The sequence below is a fragment of the Carlito syrichta genome, unplaced genomic scaffold (genome assembly GCF_000164805.1).
Source record: "Carlito syrichta isolate Samal-C Ts95f unplaced genomic scaffold, Tarsius_syrichta-2.0.1 Scaffold301756, whole genome shotgun sequence".
Taxonomy (NCBI): Eukaryota; Metazoa; Chordata; class Mammalia; order Primates; family Tarsiidae; genus Carlito; species Carlito syrichta.
Window position 1 is genome coordinate 110,815 of NW_007245852.1, and position 16,663 is coordinate 127,477.

At 48.3% G+C, this 16,663-nt stretch overlaps 2 protein-coding genes across 4 annotated transcripts in view; one reads left to right on the forward strand and one right to left on the reverse strand.

The window, feature by feature from the left end:
• GRAMD4 (GRAM domain containing 4) overlaps window positions 1-1,581 on the forward strand; it is a 60,517-nt gene extending 58,936 nt beyond the window's left edge. For both annotated transcript variants that reach the window (XM_021710955.1, XM_008055159.2), the window contains 2 exons: window positions 768-836; window positions 1,314-1,581. In XM_021710955.1, the coding sequence (XP_021566630.1) occupies window positions 768-836; window positions 1,314-1,418 (174 nt within the window). In that variant the 3' untranslated portion in view covers window positions 1,419-1,581. The remainder of the gene's footprint in view (window positions 1-767; window positions 837-1,313) is intronic.
• Window positions 1,582-6,676: 5,095 nt separating this feature from the next.
• The window catches only part of CERK (ceramide kinase), a 51,374-nt gene continuing 41,387 nt past the window's right edge, over window positions 6,677-16,663 (reverse strand). For both annotated transcript variants that reach the window (XM_008055160.2, XM_021710954.1), the window contains 4 exons: window positions 15,412-15,488; window positions 14,012-14,217; window positions 12,144-12,352; window positions 6,677-9,797 (listed from right to left, as the gene is read on the reverse strand). In XM_008055160.2, coding sequence (XP_008053351.1) covers window positions 9,725-9,797; window positions 12,144-12,352; window positions 14,012-14,217; window positions 15,412-15,488 — 565 coding nt within the window. In that variant the 3' untranslated portion in view covers window positions 6,677-9,724. The remainder of the gene's footprint in view (window positions 9,798-12,143; window positions 12,353-14,011; window positions 14,218-15,411; window positions 15,489-16,663) is intronic.

Here is a 16,663-nt window from a genome sequence, read left to right on the forward strand (position 1 = left end):
CAGTCTGGGCGACAGAGTGAGACTCCAACTCAAAAAAAAAAAAAAAAAGATGTGAGCACAGGCAGTTGTGTCTATTCCAGGTATCTCCTAGGCCACTTTCCTTCGTGCGTCATCACGTGGAATATGCAGGTAGATGTGGGCACAGGTGTGTGCGATACCCCCAGGGCCTTTTTCTCTGGGACAGAGGAAGCTTAGTGAGGGGCTGACAGGGATACTCAGCTCAGAGTGGTTGGGCCCCCTGCTTCTACCTGGCTCTGAACATCCTGGGCACAGGCAGGTGTGGTCATGGGTGGCGCCAGCACTCAGCCTCCCCGTGCTCAGCCCCATGGCTGTTGTGGGCCATTCCTCCTCTGGAAAAAGGGTGTTGGTGACCAGAAGATGCAAGGTCAGGGCCACACCTCCTAGTCTGCCTCTTGGGGTTGGCAGATGCTTCTCTGGTGCTAACTCCTGGCAGTGAGTTCAGGAGCCTGGTTCCCACATGCAGTGTTCTTAAGGACCTGCCCCCAGGGACAGGGTGGGACAGACCGATTATAGGTCTGGTTTCCCAGTCACAAAGTGAGGAGGTGCTTAGGGGTCCTTATCCTCTGCTGGGAATTCCCAGGCCCTGTGGGTCTTGCCATTTGTGTGTTTGGCAGAGGAAAATGCCCTAGGCCAGTGGAGGGCTGTAGAGGATGTCAGAATCTCTGTGAAAAGTCTACACTCACAGGTCCCCGGAGGTTCTGTCCCCGGGACAGGCCTGTGGTGACAGCTCTGTGGTTGTCTTTCAGTACAAGGTCTTGTCTGTCCTCCCGGGCTCAGGCATGGGGATTGCCGTGTCAACACCATCAACCCAGAAAGTAAGTGCCGGGCAGGTAGCCACTCAGGAGTCAAGGTGCACCTGGGGGCTTGGCTCTGAGCATCTCTGGGACAAGCTCAGAGCCATAGACTGGCAGGGTTTCAGCTTGGGTAGTAGGGCTTGAGAAGCCCCTCCCTCCCTCTGGGCAGCAGGATCCTGCTGCTACATCCAGTTTGGGTGGGAATTCTTAGCCCTGGGTGGGGGCCATAGAGTCACAAGACACAGGGAGTGGGGCCCAGAGGGGACAAGTCCAACTCAGTGACTTGGGGAAGAGGGAGGGAGTGAGCCTAGAGCCCAGGTCCCCTGACTCTTGCCTCAGTTTCTCTGCAGGCTGGATCTTGTCTTCTGGGATAAGGGAGCTTCTCTGCTCTATAGACCCAATGAGGCCGTGTGCCAACCTGGCCTGTGAGGGATGAGGGGTGTCTTGGTCCTGGTGCCAACCTGGCCACTCTCACTAATGGCATTTCCTTCCCGCCAGCCGCTCGTGTTTGGTGCCATGGTGCACAGAGATGAGGCCTTCGAGACCATTTTCAGCCAGTACATGAAAATCACATCAGCAGCAGCATCCGGTGGTGATAGCTAGTATTGACTTTCCCAGGACATTGCTGGAATTTTTTTTTTTTTTTTAACAATTTGGTAGTGGAAAAATTTGGACATCCTCATGATCTTTTGCAATAATCCTCCTCGACCTGTGGTTTCTATTGTGTTGACCCCTGCGTTTTACACACCACAAAGGGGTGGGGCTCCTGAGGACAGAGAGGCCGCCCCTCCCTGCCTGGTGCGTCAGGCACCTCTGGTGGACACCTGTGGACGCAGGAGGGAGAGGATCCTCAGGGGCCTGACGAGGAGGACGTGCGGGGCCCTCAGTGCCCCAGCCCCCACGGCTCTCCATCCCAGGCTGGATAGAGAAGCACCGGCTACCCAGGAGGCTCTCGTGACACCCTGTTGCTGCTCTCCAGAGGCCAGAAGCTTTTCCACCACCAAAGCCATAGCTGAGGAGCGTTTGTAGTTCCCTCCACCTGGGGACAGTAAGGTGTCAGTGAGGAGTGACACGAGGGTCCGTCACCAACCACCAGGAAATGGGCCCGTTGGTCTTCCTCCTTCTTCCATGAGGCCCTCCTGCGGGGTCTGCCCTTGGAGTGTCGGGACTCAAGCCCTGTGTTCCACCTTCCCTGGAGCAGTGGGAAGGGCTCTCATCCTTTTACTCGTCCCTCGGGGCTGAGTGTGTTTGGTGGCACCCTTCTTTTACCAGTCTCGGGGAGACCTGAGTCTGCCGCCTGTGTGGACCCACCCACCCTGGGCCTGACACACTAGCCAGGAGGTCTGTAGTTGGTGACCAGTAAGGGTGCAGAATGGCATGTAGGTAAAAGCACATCTTTTTAACACTTTGCTCTTTAGAAAGCCCCAGGAGAATGTCTGTGAAGGCTCTGGGAGGTGCTCTGGGCTTTAGTTGTTTTCAGTGAAAATCCACCATAGCCTGGCTGGCTCTTGGCATCCAGACTGCAGCTGCCTGGGTGGGTGGGGGAAGAAGGTGGGCAGGAACATCCCAGACCCAGGGTGCTCTTCCTATGCAGGCTCTCAAGGAGCTTGGGAGGTCCCTCTGCTTTAGGGAGTGACTATGAGCAAAGTAGAGGCTTCGGGGCCACACCAGCCTCACCCTGATGTCAGATAATATTCTCTGCCCTCTGTGTGCCCAGCAAGTGCCAGTCTGGGCACAGACCTCTCCCAGCTCCTACCACTCCCCAGGGAGGCCCAAGCTTCCTGGGAACAAGGTGGCTCTTGAAGAAGCCAGAGAGAGCATCTCACAGGCCTGGTTTATTCTGGGACACCCGCACTGGGTTGAAACAAGGAGAAAGGTGGCCTGGGGGTCTAAGACAGGCCTGTGGCCTCCTCGAAGGGCGCGACCACCTTCGGGTCTGCACGTTTTCTGGGGCAGATTGCTCCAGTCCCATCAGCTTGTCCTGAGTCCTTTGGGTGTGGAGGTTGTTGTTTTTTGAAGAAACAGAAGATTATATTTTTTACAGAGAGCAAGCTGTTTTTCTTATTTTTGTATCATTTTTCAGATGTAATTTTTACCTTTGCTCCGATCCTCATTTGCTGGTTTGGGTGAGAGATCTGGTGGCATGGGCTCGTGTCACTCCCGTCATGGAGGGCTGCAGGGTCACATGCTGGTGCCGGGGGTGCTTTGGGGGTGCCGTGCTGACTACCAGATTAAGCACAGTTCCCACCCCAGGCGGTGAAGCCCCCTCGACTCCTGGCTACACAGACATCAGCTTTCAGATGGCTGCGCTGTCAGCCTTTCGTGAACAAAGGCACAACCCACTCGAAGCCACAGCAGTGGCCCCTGCAGTGGACCTGCTCTCTCTGGTGCACCTGGGGAGAGGGGACACACCCCAACAAGCCCCTTCTCAGTGCCCAGGCAGGGAGGGCCCTGACCTGACCCCAGGCAAGGCAGCTGGGGTGATTCCCACAGGTGATGGGCAGATCTCTCTCCTGGGGCCTGGCAGTGCCTGAGGGTGGGTTCTGGGGCCTCGGGGTCAGTGAGTGCCGCTTTTTAGGCACCGGGATTCTGTCCCCAAGCACAGTGGGGAGAGGTCCCTGTGGCAGAATGGGGCTTCTCTATAAAGTAGGGTGGTTTAGTTCGAGTCCCTTTTAAGGAGAAAGGGAGATGAAAACTGACCATGTGCTGGATGTGGCCGGGGGCTCCTGCCTGCAGAGGGCTGAGGCATGTTGGGCATCAGGGGCTGCCCGAGTTGCACATGGGCCAGCAGCAGGTCCCTCTGGAAGCCCACGGGAGCAGAGCAACGACTTGCACGGGGTCCTGGCTCCCCGTCGGAGAGAAGCTGTAGTTTTTACTGAATTGTGTAAATCTGGGCAGGTATTTAATTTCTACAACTAATCACTGAACTAGAATGAATGTTAAATTTTTTATGTCTGAAGCCTGAGTCTATTTTGAATCTGTAGATAATCGTTACCCGTGTGACTTTTGTTCAACAAAAAGATTGTACTGTATGAAGAACTGATGAAAAAAAAAACCCCTGTAACATTTTTTTAAGAAAACTTTGTTTGTTTAAAGAAAAAGTCTTGTATAAATTATAATTTTTATTTAAATAAACCTAAAATGCTTTGTGCTAAGGCTCAGGGCTATCACCTTCTTGGCAGGGCCCGTGCACTTTGGGTGGCTGGAGCCGGCTGGGCTGCCTGTCACTCCTGGGGCCCTGTGGTCACTGGTGGCAGGGAGTTCAGGCAAACCGAGGTGGCCTTGACGAGGGGTGCAGGGTGAGGTGGAGGCCAAGAAGGGACATCCTGTCAGGCCATGGGCATCAGAGGCTGGAACAGGAGATAAGGCCTGGATTCCAGAAGATAGGAGGCCAGATGGCAAGGGGTGTGGCCTGCAGGGAGGGGTGCCCGAGGTGGCCCGGGGTGGGGGTGGGAGAGTCTGGCGACTGAGCAACACCTTGGGGAGAAGTGCAGATCCTGGCCCCAGCCTGCTTTGGAGTGTCCTGCCTGCTTGGGGGCCCTGGGCAGAGGGGTCCCCACGATACTTGGGGCACAGCCTGTCCAGACACCTGACATTGGACATAGAAGGAAGCCAGGATCTGCCTGGCTTCTGAAGCCACTGGAGTTGAGTGCAGACCTGTGCCAGGTTGCACATAGGAGGGCCTAACCACCTGTGCCCTGAGTCCACAGAAGCCAACAAGGAGGCGGGAGGGAGATACGGAGGGAGCTGGAGCCAGGTGGAAACAAGGTGCAGCGGGCCACTCCACCCTCAGGGATACATCCGCTCACCCATTCATTCACCCATCCATCCGCTCACCCACCCATATACTCTTCCATTTCTCCATCCATCCATCCAGGCATAGTAGGCTCTGTCCTGGGTGCTGGAACACAGCAATGACAGGACAAAGGCTCCTGGGAATTTGGCAGATGCACTCATCTCCCTCCTGAGGACACACTCACGCTGTGATGTCCCCCTGCCTCCCCCCCCTCAACATCTTTGCAGCAGGTCCTTCCCCCACTCGCTCCTGACCCCATGGTCTGCTGGCCCGAGGCACGTCCTTCTTGACCTTCTGTCTACAGTCCACACAGACCCTTCCTCAGTGTGCTGTCCTCACCTGGCTTTGGAAGGCAGAGGAGGGCCCAGGTTGTGGGTGGCGCAGGCTCATGGCAGGTGCCACGGGAACCAGGCTGTGGAGCAGGTGGAGGGCCCGCCCAGGGCCTTCCAGGTACTCATACCCCACAGTTGGGCTTGTGAGAGACTACCCATCCTCAGCTCACAGCTTCTACATCCAAAACTTGACTATCTGCCTGCTCTGCATATATTTCATTACTTAATGTCAATAAGAGAGCCTATGTCTATCTCTAGCACTATTTTAAGAGCCATTTTAATAAATTTCAGTGTAGTTGGTTTCTTCTGCAATCTTGTATATTTTAATGTATGCATAACATTGCTCCAGAGCATCTCTCGGCTGTCCCTGGCCACCAGAGGGTCCACGGAACAGGGAAAAGGCCACTAGTCCCTGCAGAGGGCCTTGGTGCCCCGTAGGACTGGGGCTTTTATTCTGGAGGAGACAGGGCCACTGCAGGGTTTCCGGCAGAAGCTGTCACTCTGGCTGCCAATCAGGAGAGGGGTCACTCAGGGCGGGGAAGTCATGGCCAGAGGGGGACAGGGATGACCTCAAAGGGGAATGAAATTACTAATATTTAGTTCTTGGCTCAGGGTTTCTCTTATAGGTACTTACTGTATATTTCTTTAAAATACAGTATTTAGTGAAAGATTTAATGAATGAGCTGAGTGAGGCGACACTAGGGGCCCAGGGCTGTGATTCATTCTGTTTACCTCACACAACTCTGGTAGACAGAGCGGACTCTACAGGATTTTGAGCTGTATCGAGGATTGGAGCATGGGGTTGGCTCCCAAGGGCCAGGGTGACTAAGACTAGAGTAGTCTTAGACAGAGAGAACCCAGACCCTGTCCTGTGTGGGTGTGAGCTGGGAAAGCTGTCATAGGAGGGGCTGTTTGCTGCCACCAGCCGCTGAAATCTGAACTGTTCCCAAAACGCCCTGGAACTACGAAGTCCAGCCCCTCCGTCCTCCAGAACCCCCTGGGAGTCAAGTCAGTGGGAAGGGAGAGACGTCCCCAGATCACCAAGGAGTAACCAGGGGTAGGGGGCCGGAGCTAAGTGGCACTAATGGAAAACTGATCCCCTCCCTCAGACAGGAGCGAGGCTAGAGCCCCTCACCGTCGTTTCTGATCAATTTTGTACTAGACGTTGTAGCAGGCATAGAAAGGGGAAACAGCTGGAATGTATAAGACTGTAAAGAAGGTACTCAGCTATTATTTGTAGATGATCCGATGATCATAGCCCCCCCCACACATTTACAGGTCAATTATCATAATAGGAGTGTGAATTGCCAGTTCAAAATGAAATCACTTATGTCAAACTGTAACAAAATGGAGGCCACAAAGAAGCCTTCACATCCACATGCCTGAAATGGTATTTATCTCAAGAACTTCCTCAGGAGTGCCGTATTCCAGTTAGCTACCTGCACGAGGATACTCACCTAGCAATGCCACCTCCCGCGATGAGCTTTGGTGACCCATGAACTTGGTTTCAGAGCAGCTTATGTGGACTTCTCTCTCTGACTTTCAAAGTGTCCTCTATGCCCAATCCTCCACGCCCACATGCCTGTGATCCATCAGAGGACCTATTTCACAACTGCCACCCCCTTGCTGTTCCCAAATAAACTTTCTTAGAAGACCTCAGATCTCTGATGTCATTTTAGGTTGACAGGAGGCAAGGCTTCTGGATACAGCCACACAAAACGATTGCATTTCTATGCAAAACAAAAAAAGATTTTAATAGCCTCAAGATACGAAGTTTTTAAGAATCTAAACACAATTTAAGGACTTACATGAAAAAATAATAAAATTATTGAAATACATTAATGAGTATCTATAGAAATGGAAAGAACGTCATGTTCACAGACTGGAAAACTCATTTCATGCAGTTTCATGACGCAAATGTCTTCTCGGAACATGAGTAAAATAAACAAGTGACAGAAAACAACACAGAGTAGGTTTCCTTTAAAGAACAAAACCTGCAAAACTAAGCAACATGTTGTTAGGGATCATAGGGAGGGATTCCAGGAAGGGACACGCCCACCTTTTAAAACAGTAGTACCCTAGGAGAGGAGGCAGGGGAGATCCAGAGGGGGCACAGGAAGCTCTGGGGTGACTCTCAGTCTCCTGGCATAGGTGGTAGTTATACCTCTGTTCATTTTATTCTTGCTTAAATTGCATGTGCGTTTTCATGAAAAATATTCCACTTTGAAAATAATAGGAATTTGTAAAAGAAAGGAAAAAAAGTCAAATCTGCCCAAGAAACTTTATTTTTGTCTTTTCAAACATATCAGAGCAAATAATGCCATTTTCTAATCTTGAAACCAGCAAGATTAGGAAGAAAATGAAGCCACCCTTTCCCATAGCATCCCATTATACAAGATTTTATTCAGGAACAAGTCAAGCCCACACCAGGGCAGGCACTGCCAATGTTTTCACTCCTTAATTAGAATAAACTAGAATAGGTTCCAGTGTGTAACTGCTGTCTAATTGTTTTGCACCAACGAGCCACAAAGGAAACTAAAACATAGACTAACCCTTCTAAAGGATCCTAAGTTTTCACTATCTAGCCATCACTTCTGGTTTGTTTGTTTTCCTCTTAAACTCCAAAGTACAGGTGTTGTAGTTGCTGCCTCTAAAAGGCTTCGTGGAAATCAGAGCCTATTACACGGGAATGTCTGAGCGGTGACTTCCCATCCTGTGCGTATATATCACTGGGCTTTCGGGGAGTGTCAGACACTTGCAGGGTATTCAGACAACTGTCCTGAGGTTCACAAATTTGAATGTCAGCAGGTGGTTGGTAAATATCACCAAAGCCACTCAGGAACCAGCCACGTGGAATGGCTGGGTTTCTTGTTGAACCTGAAATGTTTCCTCTTTGGCCTGGACCATTTTGCTAAAATTGGTAGCGGCTTTTAGGACAGATCAGTGTATGGGAAACATCTACCAGGGACAGTAAAGACGGAAGAATCTTCCGGGGAAACCCTGTGAGCAACACGATTCCAGAGAGCTATGGGCAGCCAGCCGCCTTCTGAGCCCTCTCTCCTGGAGGGACTCATGGTGCTGCAGGGCATTGCATGCTATACCAGCTGCTGGGCTCAGGCAGGCAGGCAGGCCCCTCTCAAGAAGCTGCTAGTCTTACATCTTTGGTTTCTTCCCAACCAGGAGCAAACATTAAGAGAAACAGCCAGAGCATGTTTACTCTTTATCCCCAGATTTTTCATTCAATCATTAATTATTAAGCCATTCATTCAGCTTGCACAATTACCTTTGAAACACGGTCCACAAAAAACCACCGCTGAAGCTGCCCTTGTGTCTGACTTGGGTGAGGCTGAATGCTGGAATGGGAAGTTTCCTGTATACTTTAAAATATAAATTGACGCAAGGGAGTTCTAAAAACATGTGCTGCCTGTTAAATGCTAAGTGGCTAGAGAAGCCGTGTGACAGGACAGCATCTGCAGTTGTGCTCTCGTAACAGTCAAGTCCCCTCTCCTTCTAGGTCCAAGTTTAAGCTGCATATTCTTGTATTTAAAATAAGACGCAGTTACATATATTTCATCATATACACAAGTATGAATACAAACACAACAGGGACATAGCACACAATTGAGGGGTTCCCCAGGGACTGGAGCAGGAATGCCTTCAGGGAAGAATCCTCTGGTCACTGAAGCCTCCATGCTTAGAAGGAGACCAGCGACCCATCATGGTTTAAGACAAAAGACAAATAGTGGAGACACCACTTACACCATTCTGATTTAAAGGGACAAAGTGTTCAATAAATATCTAGAGCTCAGCATGAAGACAAGAACAGAACACATCTGGACCATGTGTGTGGACTTCAGGGTCTGCACCAAGGTAGTTCTGCTGGAGTGGGGGAGGACCCCTCCCCATCGACGGCTGCTGCTTCCTGTTTCCCCACATTGCCCAGCTGCTTGTGTACTCTGTGTCAATATAAAGCATCAGTATTTTACATCTTAACAGTAAAAAAGCTTGTCAGTGCTTGACAACTGCCCACTTCCAGATCTCACGATCTGGGTTTCCAGAACAGACTCTGCATTCTTGCTCCCAGAGAGATTGTCTTAGAAACGTGACTGAGATGAAGCAAGAGTGGAGAACTCCAAGATTAAGTTCTGTTCCTTTCTGCACCCGCCCCCGCCCCCAAATGCGCTGGAATGGCCTAACTCTTAGAGTACCACTTAAAGCAGGACTACGTTGCATTGTAGTTGCACGGTACAGTAAGGATCAAATCACAATGTCCTAATCATAAACTAAGATGAAGGCAAAATGAAGGCAAAGAGCATCAGCTACTTTCCAAAACTTGGCCACAAACAATTACAGAATAAGTCTTACAAAGTGGATCAGAGTGACCCACTGATTACCTCATGCCCAGATGGTGTGACCTCCATGGAAAGCACTCATATTATAATGTCCCTAAAATTATTGCAATAGAGCCACTAATGGGCCATTTAAAAAACTACACTGTTGACATTGTTAAAATCTAAGAAGCCAATGCCCTCAAATCAACAGGTACCATTTGCTGAGAATAAGTTATGTGAAATGCAACCCACAGAGGCACATAGAACTTAAAATGCCAAAAATGTACACGAAATCGTTGACAAAAGGTATTTTTTCTAAAATCAAGATTTAACTATCAAAAATAAATTTCTAAATTTAAATGTATATATCAACATAATTGGTCTGTGGTAATTTCCTTAAATAATTTTCACTCTTCCTGGGTGCAGGAAGGTGGGCGACGCGATGGCTTCTCAGCTGTGTGATTCTTGCTTGGGATTCTCTTCAATTCCTCGTGCAAAGAGTCGAACCAGTTGGCAGTGGACCCTGCAGAGACAAACGGCCACATTTACATTCCACGTGTGTTCCCTCACTTGAGACAGCTGGTCTCAAGTGCTACACCTGGACAAGGGCGGAGGGGCTGCTCACCACGGGACAGTCAGGTATCATCATGGACTGCCTAGGGCCAACGTGCAATTATAAGTCATGGGTGCAGGGTAATTTACTTACATTTCAGAGACTCGGATTTTGTAAAGGGATGCCCGTGGCCAAGTGGAAAATCCCAGGTGTCAGTAGCCCTGATTCTAATGCCAACACCTCACTTGGTGGCAGAACGACAAATCCAGTAAGCATCCACTCCATCTGCCTCAGTTTCCTCATCAGTACTGAGCCTACAGGACCCTGGGAGGGGTCAGTGCAGGGCATTCCACGCATGTAAGAGATGTGTGAGAAATGTTCAGTCAAGAAACACAAATGGCCTGACACTAGCAAGAGCCTGGGGATTTGAGGAGCAGGTCTGAAGTCCCCGGGGGTGCCCAGCCCAGGGACTCAGCGGTCAGAGTGGGCTCCTGTGTCAGTGCCATCTTCCCTCATGGGACAGCTCCATTTGTTAATGATATAACAACCTCCTCAGATGTATTTTAGTAATCAAACCCCATCATTAAGGGACATGCTGTTCAAGGCATAGTCATATTTATCAAGATATACAGGATTTTTTCAAGAATGCTTTCCCTAATCTTGAAAGTATTCTATTTCTTTAATAAATACATAAACCAGTATTAAAAATAATTTCATTTCCCGAACTTATAACATGAGTCAAGAGAAGCCAAAGCCAAATCCCTGCACATATGGAAGACTGGCTTGGTGGGTTTTCCTGGGACCTTCTGACGGTCTCTTGCCCATCACTGCCACATGGAAGAAAAGAGACCATGTGGATTTGGGCAAGGGAGATGGAAGAGACTACCCTTTCCCTTAGCCCTGCTCAGATGCTAAAGGGAAATATCTTCTTAAAGGTCCAACTGGACCAGCAGCTGGTTGGTTGAAGAGTCATTTCAAGTGGGGCGCTGTCAACAGTGATGTGTGCATTCTTTTAAATGCTGTAACTTAAAGCATCAAAGGCATATCTATTACCCATTTTTCCATGCAGAGGTAGTGTGGCCGGCCCACCAGCTGCCCTATCTCACATCATCCATACTCTGGTAACGAGTGTCCAGTGTGGTTTTCTTAAAATAGACTAAGATCTTAGAGGCATTTATAAACAGCACAAATCCTTTTAAAATTTTACAGCTTTCCCCCAGTCTCAAATAGTTTGTACACCCATATCTAATTCAATAGCCTTTTTAAAAAATCAGCTTGTTTTTTGCTGTGTCTTTCCACAGGGAAAGAATTTTCTCTCTACACATATTCCATCTGGTTATGTAATAATATTTAATTAAATTATAGATTTCCAATACCAAATATAGCGGGTCATAGTAGGTGTGGGGAGAACACTACTTCTCACATTCCACCTGGCCCTTGGAGGAATGGACATGGCACCTGCCCCCCAAGGAACCATGAGCCTCGGCACTGGGTACTCAGGGCATCCGTCAGTGTGTCCTCAGGGGCAACACAAGCTCTGATTCTCAACGTCAACCCGGAGAGCTTGGCAAAAGCAATTCTGAACTGCTTCGGACACGAGGGTGGCTGCGCAGGCGAGGCCCTCAAGGGTTTGTTGGCCCATTGGATCAGCCTTAAGGTGCCAACCTCTCTTGTGTGCATCCTCGCCTAGCCACACCAGACTTCCCAGGTCCCACAGACTTTGTGGCCTCCATACCTCCACACACTGAGCTGCCCCTCTGTGGCTCTTCCTCCCCTCGTCCCACCAACCTTGGGGTACTCTTCCCATCCTCCTTTGCCTTCTGTCCCCTCTCTGCAAGGAGCACCTCTGCTTGGTGGTTGAACATGGCCCCTTGAGGCTGACTGTCTCCTGATGAACTTAGTGAACCAAGGACTTCGAAAATGCCCATGAAGGTGGTTTCATTTGTCTTTTGAATTATTTAGGAGAAGACAGAATGCCAGGGCAAAGAGCCCAATGCCAGCCTGAAGTGCAGGGAGTAGAAGAGAAAAAGAACAGAATGGAAGGGCTTCAAATATCAGTGAAAATTACCTATGAAACAAAATGTACACGGACTCAACACCCTAGCATCTTTTCAGAATTCAGATAATAGCATCTCACCTGCTATCTGATATATGGAAAGTAAAGTGTATTTATAACAAATTCATGTCTTATGTCATAAAGCCCCGGGGAGCACCGGTGGCATCCATAACCAGAGACATGCTTTGGTGGGGCGTGCTTGTGATGGACACATGGGGGATTGAGAGACTGGTGCTGTGGCCGAGGCCCCCTGCACACACCTGACATCGATGGTGGGGCTGTGCAGGACCTCCCCGTCGCAGTTCCAGGAGCTGTTGGAGACTGTGCAGCAGCATGGGGGGTGGTCGCTGCAGATCTGTCCAAAGCGCTTCTTCCCTCGCTCCTTGAGGTCGCCATCCTCGTCCTCCACATGCTTGGATGTAAACTGGAATCTCTTGACACGATAAACTTCAACAAAGGTGAAGTCAAACTACCGAGAGAGAGAAAGGGAAACTAGGCTCTTGCGTCATCATGGTTGGGGCAGCAGGTACTCTGGGAATAACAGCCAGCTCTCCAGTGTCTTCCTATGGGACGCAGCCACTCAGGCAGGGCCCCCAAGTTCCCCTTCCCAGTTGATCTGACATCTTAGAGATGAAGGGAAAAGTAGCACCTGCCTTCCCGAGTGACTGTCTAAACGATTCTTAATACTTTTGGAAATCACAGCTTATCTACAAGGATGAATTAAAGAATTCTTAAAGAATTCTGGTAGTTGGCAGTGATTTGTAGAATTTTCTATTCTCTTTTTGACAAGCACTATCTATCTCTCTCTCTATCTATCTATCTATCAATCTATGAGTTGGGAGTCTCACTCTGTCACCCAGCTGGAGTGCAGTGGCATGCTCATGGCCACCCCAGTGTCAACCTGCTGGGCTCTGGAGATCCTTCCACCTCAACTTTCCAAGTAGCCAGAACTACAGACATGCGCTACCACGCCTGGCTAATTTTTTGATGGATTGTAGAGTCAAGGTCTTGCCAAGGTGCCCGGGCTGGTCTCGAACCTGCGAGCTCAGGCAATCCACTCGCCTCGGCCTCCCAAAGTGCTGAGATTATAAGCTGAGCCACGACAAGCACTATTTAAAAAGTCATATAAATTGGGTATAATCCCAGCACTTTGGGAGGCCAGGGCGGGGGGATTGCTTGAGCCCAGGAGTTCAAGGCTGCAGTGAGCTAAGATCATGCCACTGCACTCCAGCCTGGGTGACAGAGCAAAACCCCATCTCTAAAACACATTAAAAGTAAAATAAAAAGCCAATGTAATAAATAACAATTTATTACAATTAGCATTGGAGTGGATATGAAATTCAATTTAAGTAAAAACAAATATTACTACAAGTTGCAACTGTGACCAAAAGTCCCAGTTCTCCTGATATGACTAGACTCTAGTCTTTCCCTTGATGAGTTACAGAAAGGTTTGGTGGAAGGGTTTGAACTGAACCCATTTTTAGAAGCCTACAGATTTTATGTTAAGTGACCCCACGAGGGCAATGTAATCTTGACCTTATCATTTTGTTCTGTTTTTAAATAGGAAGAGAAACAACAGACAGGAAGTTGTATATAAACATTCAGGTTGGCCAGGCACGGCAGACGACACCTATAATCCCAGCACTTTGGGAGGCCGGGGTGAGAGCATTGCCTGAGCCCACGGGTTCGAGACCAGCCTGGGCAACTTGGTGAGACCTCATCTCTACAATAAACCAAGAAAAATGAGCCGAGTGTGGTGGTGCATGCCTGTAGTTCCAGCTACTTAGAAGGCGGAGGTGGAAGGATCGCCTGAGCCCAGCAGGTTGAGGCTGTGATGGCCGTGAGGGTGCTACTGCACTGCAGCCTGGGTGACAGAGTGAGACTAAGACTTAAAAAAAAAAAATCAGGTCTCAGCTTCTTCTATACTGAAAGATTTATATTTTTAAATGCAATTTTACAAGGAATAGCTGTAACTATGAGTTTAAAATTGGTGAAATACAAACTGAAAAATCTGTCCTTTCTTCCTTTGAATTAGATAATGGACATCTACAATATGTAAGTCAGACATTGACGAAATGTACAAAATTCCTTGCCCACTCAGATCACATGTAAAAAGCATTCCACTTACCTGGTCCCACTGATTGGTGTGCCTGAGGAGAAATCTCAGGAAATTGAACCTGGAGCATTTCCGGATGAGGATGAGGTCAAAAGACCCGTCTCCCAGGTGGGCAGCTGGGGAGAGGCCCCTGGGGCTCCGGCGACAAGCACAGGACATGTTTGTGGCGTTGATGGCCAGAAACTTCCCGCAGACAACTTGCCACTCTTCCACTTCCTCTGAAGCAGAAAGAACCATTGAGATGTTAACTTTCAGATGACACAGGGGCTGGTTCCTGCAATAAGATGGGTGAGGCCATCTACACTCCCTCCAGGTGAATGAGCTTGACCCTCATTTGGCCAGATATTTGGCACAAATGCTTTGTGCAATCCACTCTTTAGCACCAACACCAAAAACAGCCACCATGGAGTGGTCCACTCGCCTCAGAAAGTTGTAGGGACCCAAGGGTCACTTCCTGAAAGGCAGGGCTGTTTTTACTTTCATCACATGGTGACTTTTGGACGGCTTAGAACAAGGGTCAGCAAGCCACAGTTGTGGGCCAAATCTAGTCCACCACCTGTCTGTGAGCTTAGAATGGTTTTCACATTTTTATTTATTTTTTGAGACAGGATTTCACTCTGTCACCCAGGCTGGAGTGCAGTGGCACAATCATAGCTTACTATAGCCTCAAACTCCTGGCCTCAAGCGATCCTCCTACTTCAATATCCCAAGTAGCTGGAACTACAGGCACATACCACCACACTAAGCTAATTTTTCTATTTCTTTTGTAGAGACAGGGTCTCATTTTGTTGCCCAGGCTGGTTTTGAATTCCTGGCCTCAAGCAATCTCCTACCTTGGCCTCCCAAAAGTGCTGAGATTACACGCATGAGCCACTGGCCAGGCTTATAAATAGTTGAAAAAAATCAAAAGAATAATGATATTTTGTAACATGTGAAAATTATATGAAATTCACATTTTAGTGTCCATAAATAAAGCTTTATTGACAGACAGACAGCCATGCCCATTCGCAGCATATTGTCCAAGCTGCTTTCATCAGAGCGCAGAGTTGAGGCGCATGAGAGACCACATGGCTGGCAGAGCCTGAGGTGTCACTATCAAGTCCTCCACAGAATGTTTGCTGACCCTGCATTCTAGAGCACGTGGGACAAGAGCCCGGGCTGGGCATCACAACAGCCATTCAGAGGGAGAGGCAACAGGCCTTTTCACAAAACCTGCTGCTCCCCGTGTAGTAAATGGCAAATGGGAGGGATCTATTGCTGCCTGGAGCTAAGGAGAAGCCGATGCAGCATGCCACACAGGAAAAAGCAAAAGGGGAAATGCACAGTGAGAAGAAGCAATGAGCTGAAGGATTACAAAATGGAAGCTCTAACACAACTCGATTCCCATATTGAGTCTGTTTCATAAAAATTACCAGCGTTATCTAAACCATACAGGGCTTTTTTCTGCTCTTCCTCCAGTTGTTGCTTGCTTTGCCTGCAAACAAAGCATCTGAAAGAGAAGAACATTATCACTTTTTCTTTAGTATGTAGATTCAACAATGCAATACATATGCTTGGCACATACAGAAGTATTTAAATTATTTTCATGTAATAAAAAGTTCCATTTCAAAGGCTTAACTAAAAGTATTTCTTTTGCAGACTGAGTTCTCAAAATTGGAACTACTTTCAAGATGACATATATCAACATGTTCTTCTCTAAAATGCATACACATCATAAAAAGCACAGTATGAGGACACTTTAGTTATACCTAGGGACAGATTTTGTCAGGCCCTGTAGCAAGCAGAATACCAGCTGGAATAATAATTAAGGTACAGTTGCCACCAATGCATTCCAGGGGCGAGAGGTCATTTGCCTTCAGATAACAAATAAAATAATGGTTATCTGTTCTAATCAATAACAAGCAAATAAATAACTCGAAACAGCTAACTTAGAACTTAATCCTTAGTCTAGAATATATTTAGAATATATCTAGTCTTGGGTACTGCTCAATTTATACACTGGCAAAATTAAGGGCATCAATAATTAAGTTTAGAAGCCGGGCTCGGTGGCTCAGCCTGTAATCCCGCGCCTTTGGGAGGCTGAGGTGAGTGGATTGCCTGAGCCCGCGGGTTCGAGACCCACCTGGGCAGTGAGACCTCATCTCTACCATGAATCAAAACAAATTAGCTGGGTGTGGTAGCGTACGCCTGTAGTTCCGGCTACTTGGAAGGCTGAGGCGACAGAGTGAGACTCCAACTCAAAAAAAACCACAAAAAAACAAACAAAGAAACCCCAAAACAAAACAAAAAAATTAAGTTTAGTGATACAATGACTGATATAACATCTGCCTCTAAATATTCTGATTTTATGGTCTCAACTTCTTCACTTAAGAAAGGAAAGGACCCGGAGGAAGAAAGCTCCTAAGTCTGAATGACTTAAAAAGGTGACATGAGTACCCTTCACAAATTCACACCCGTCTCCACATCTCCACTTCCTCAGACCGAGCCAAGTAGAGGTAAGAATCGTAGGGCCATTCCTGCTATCCCTAATGAGGTCACACAGCCTGGGGCAACTAATTTTAGGATTTTTTTTTAAAAATTTTATTTATTTATTTATTTATTTTATTTTTCTTTTTGAGTTGGAGTCTCACTCTGTTGCCCAGACTGGAGTGCAGTGGCTGCTCC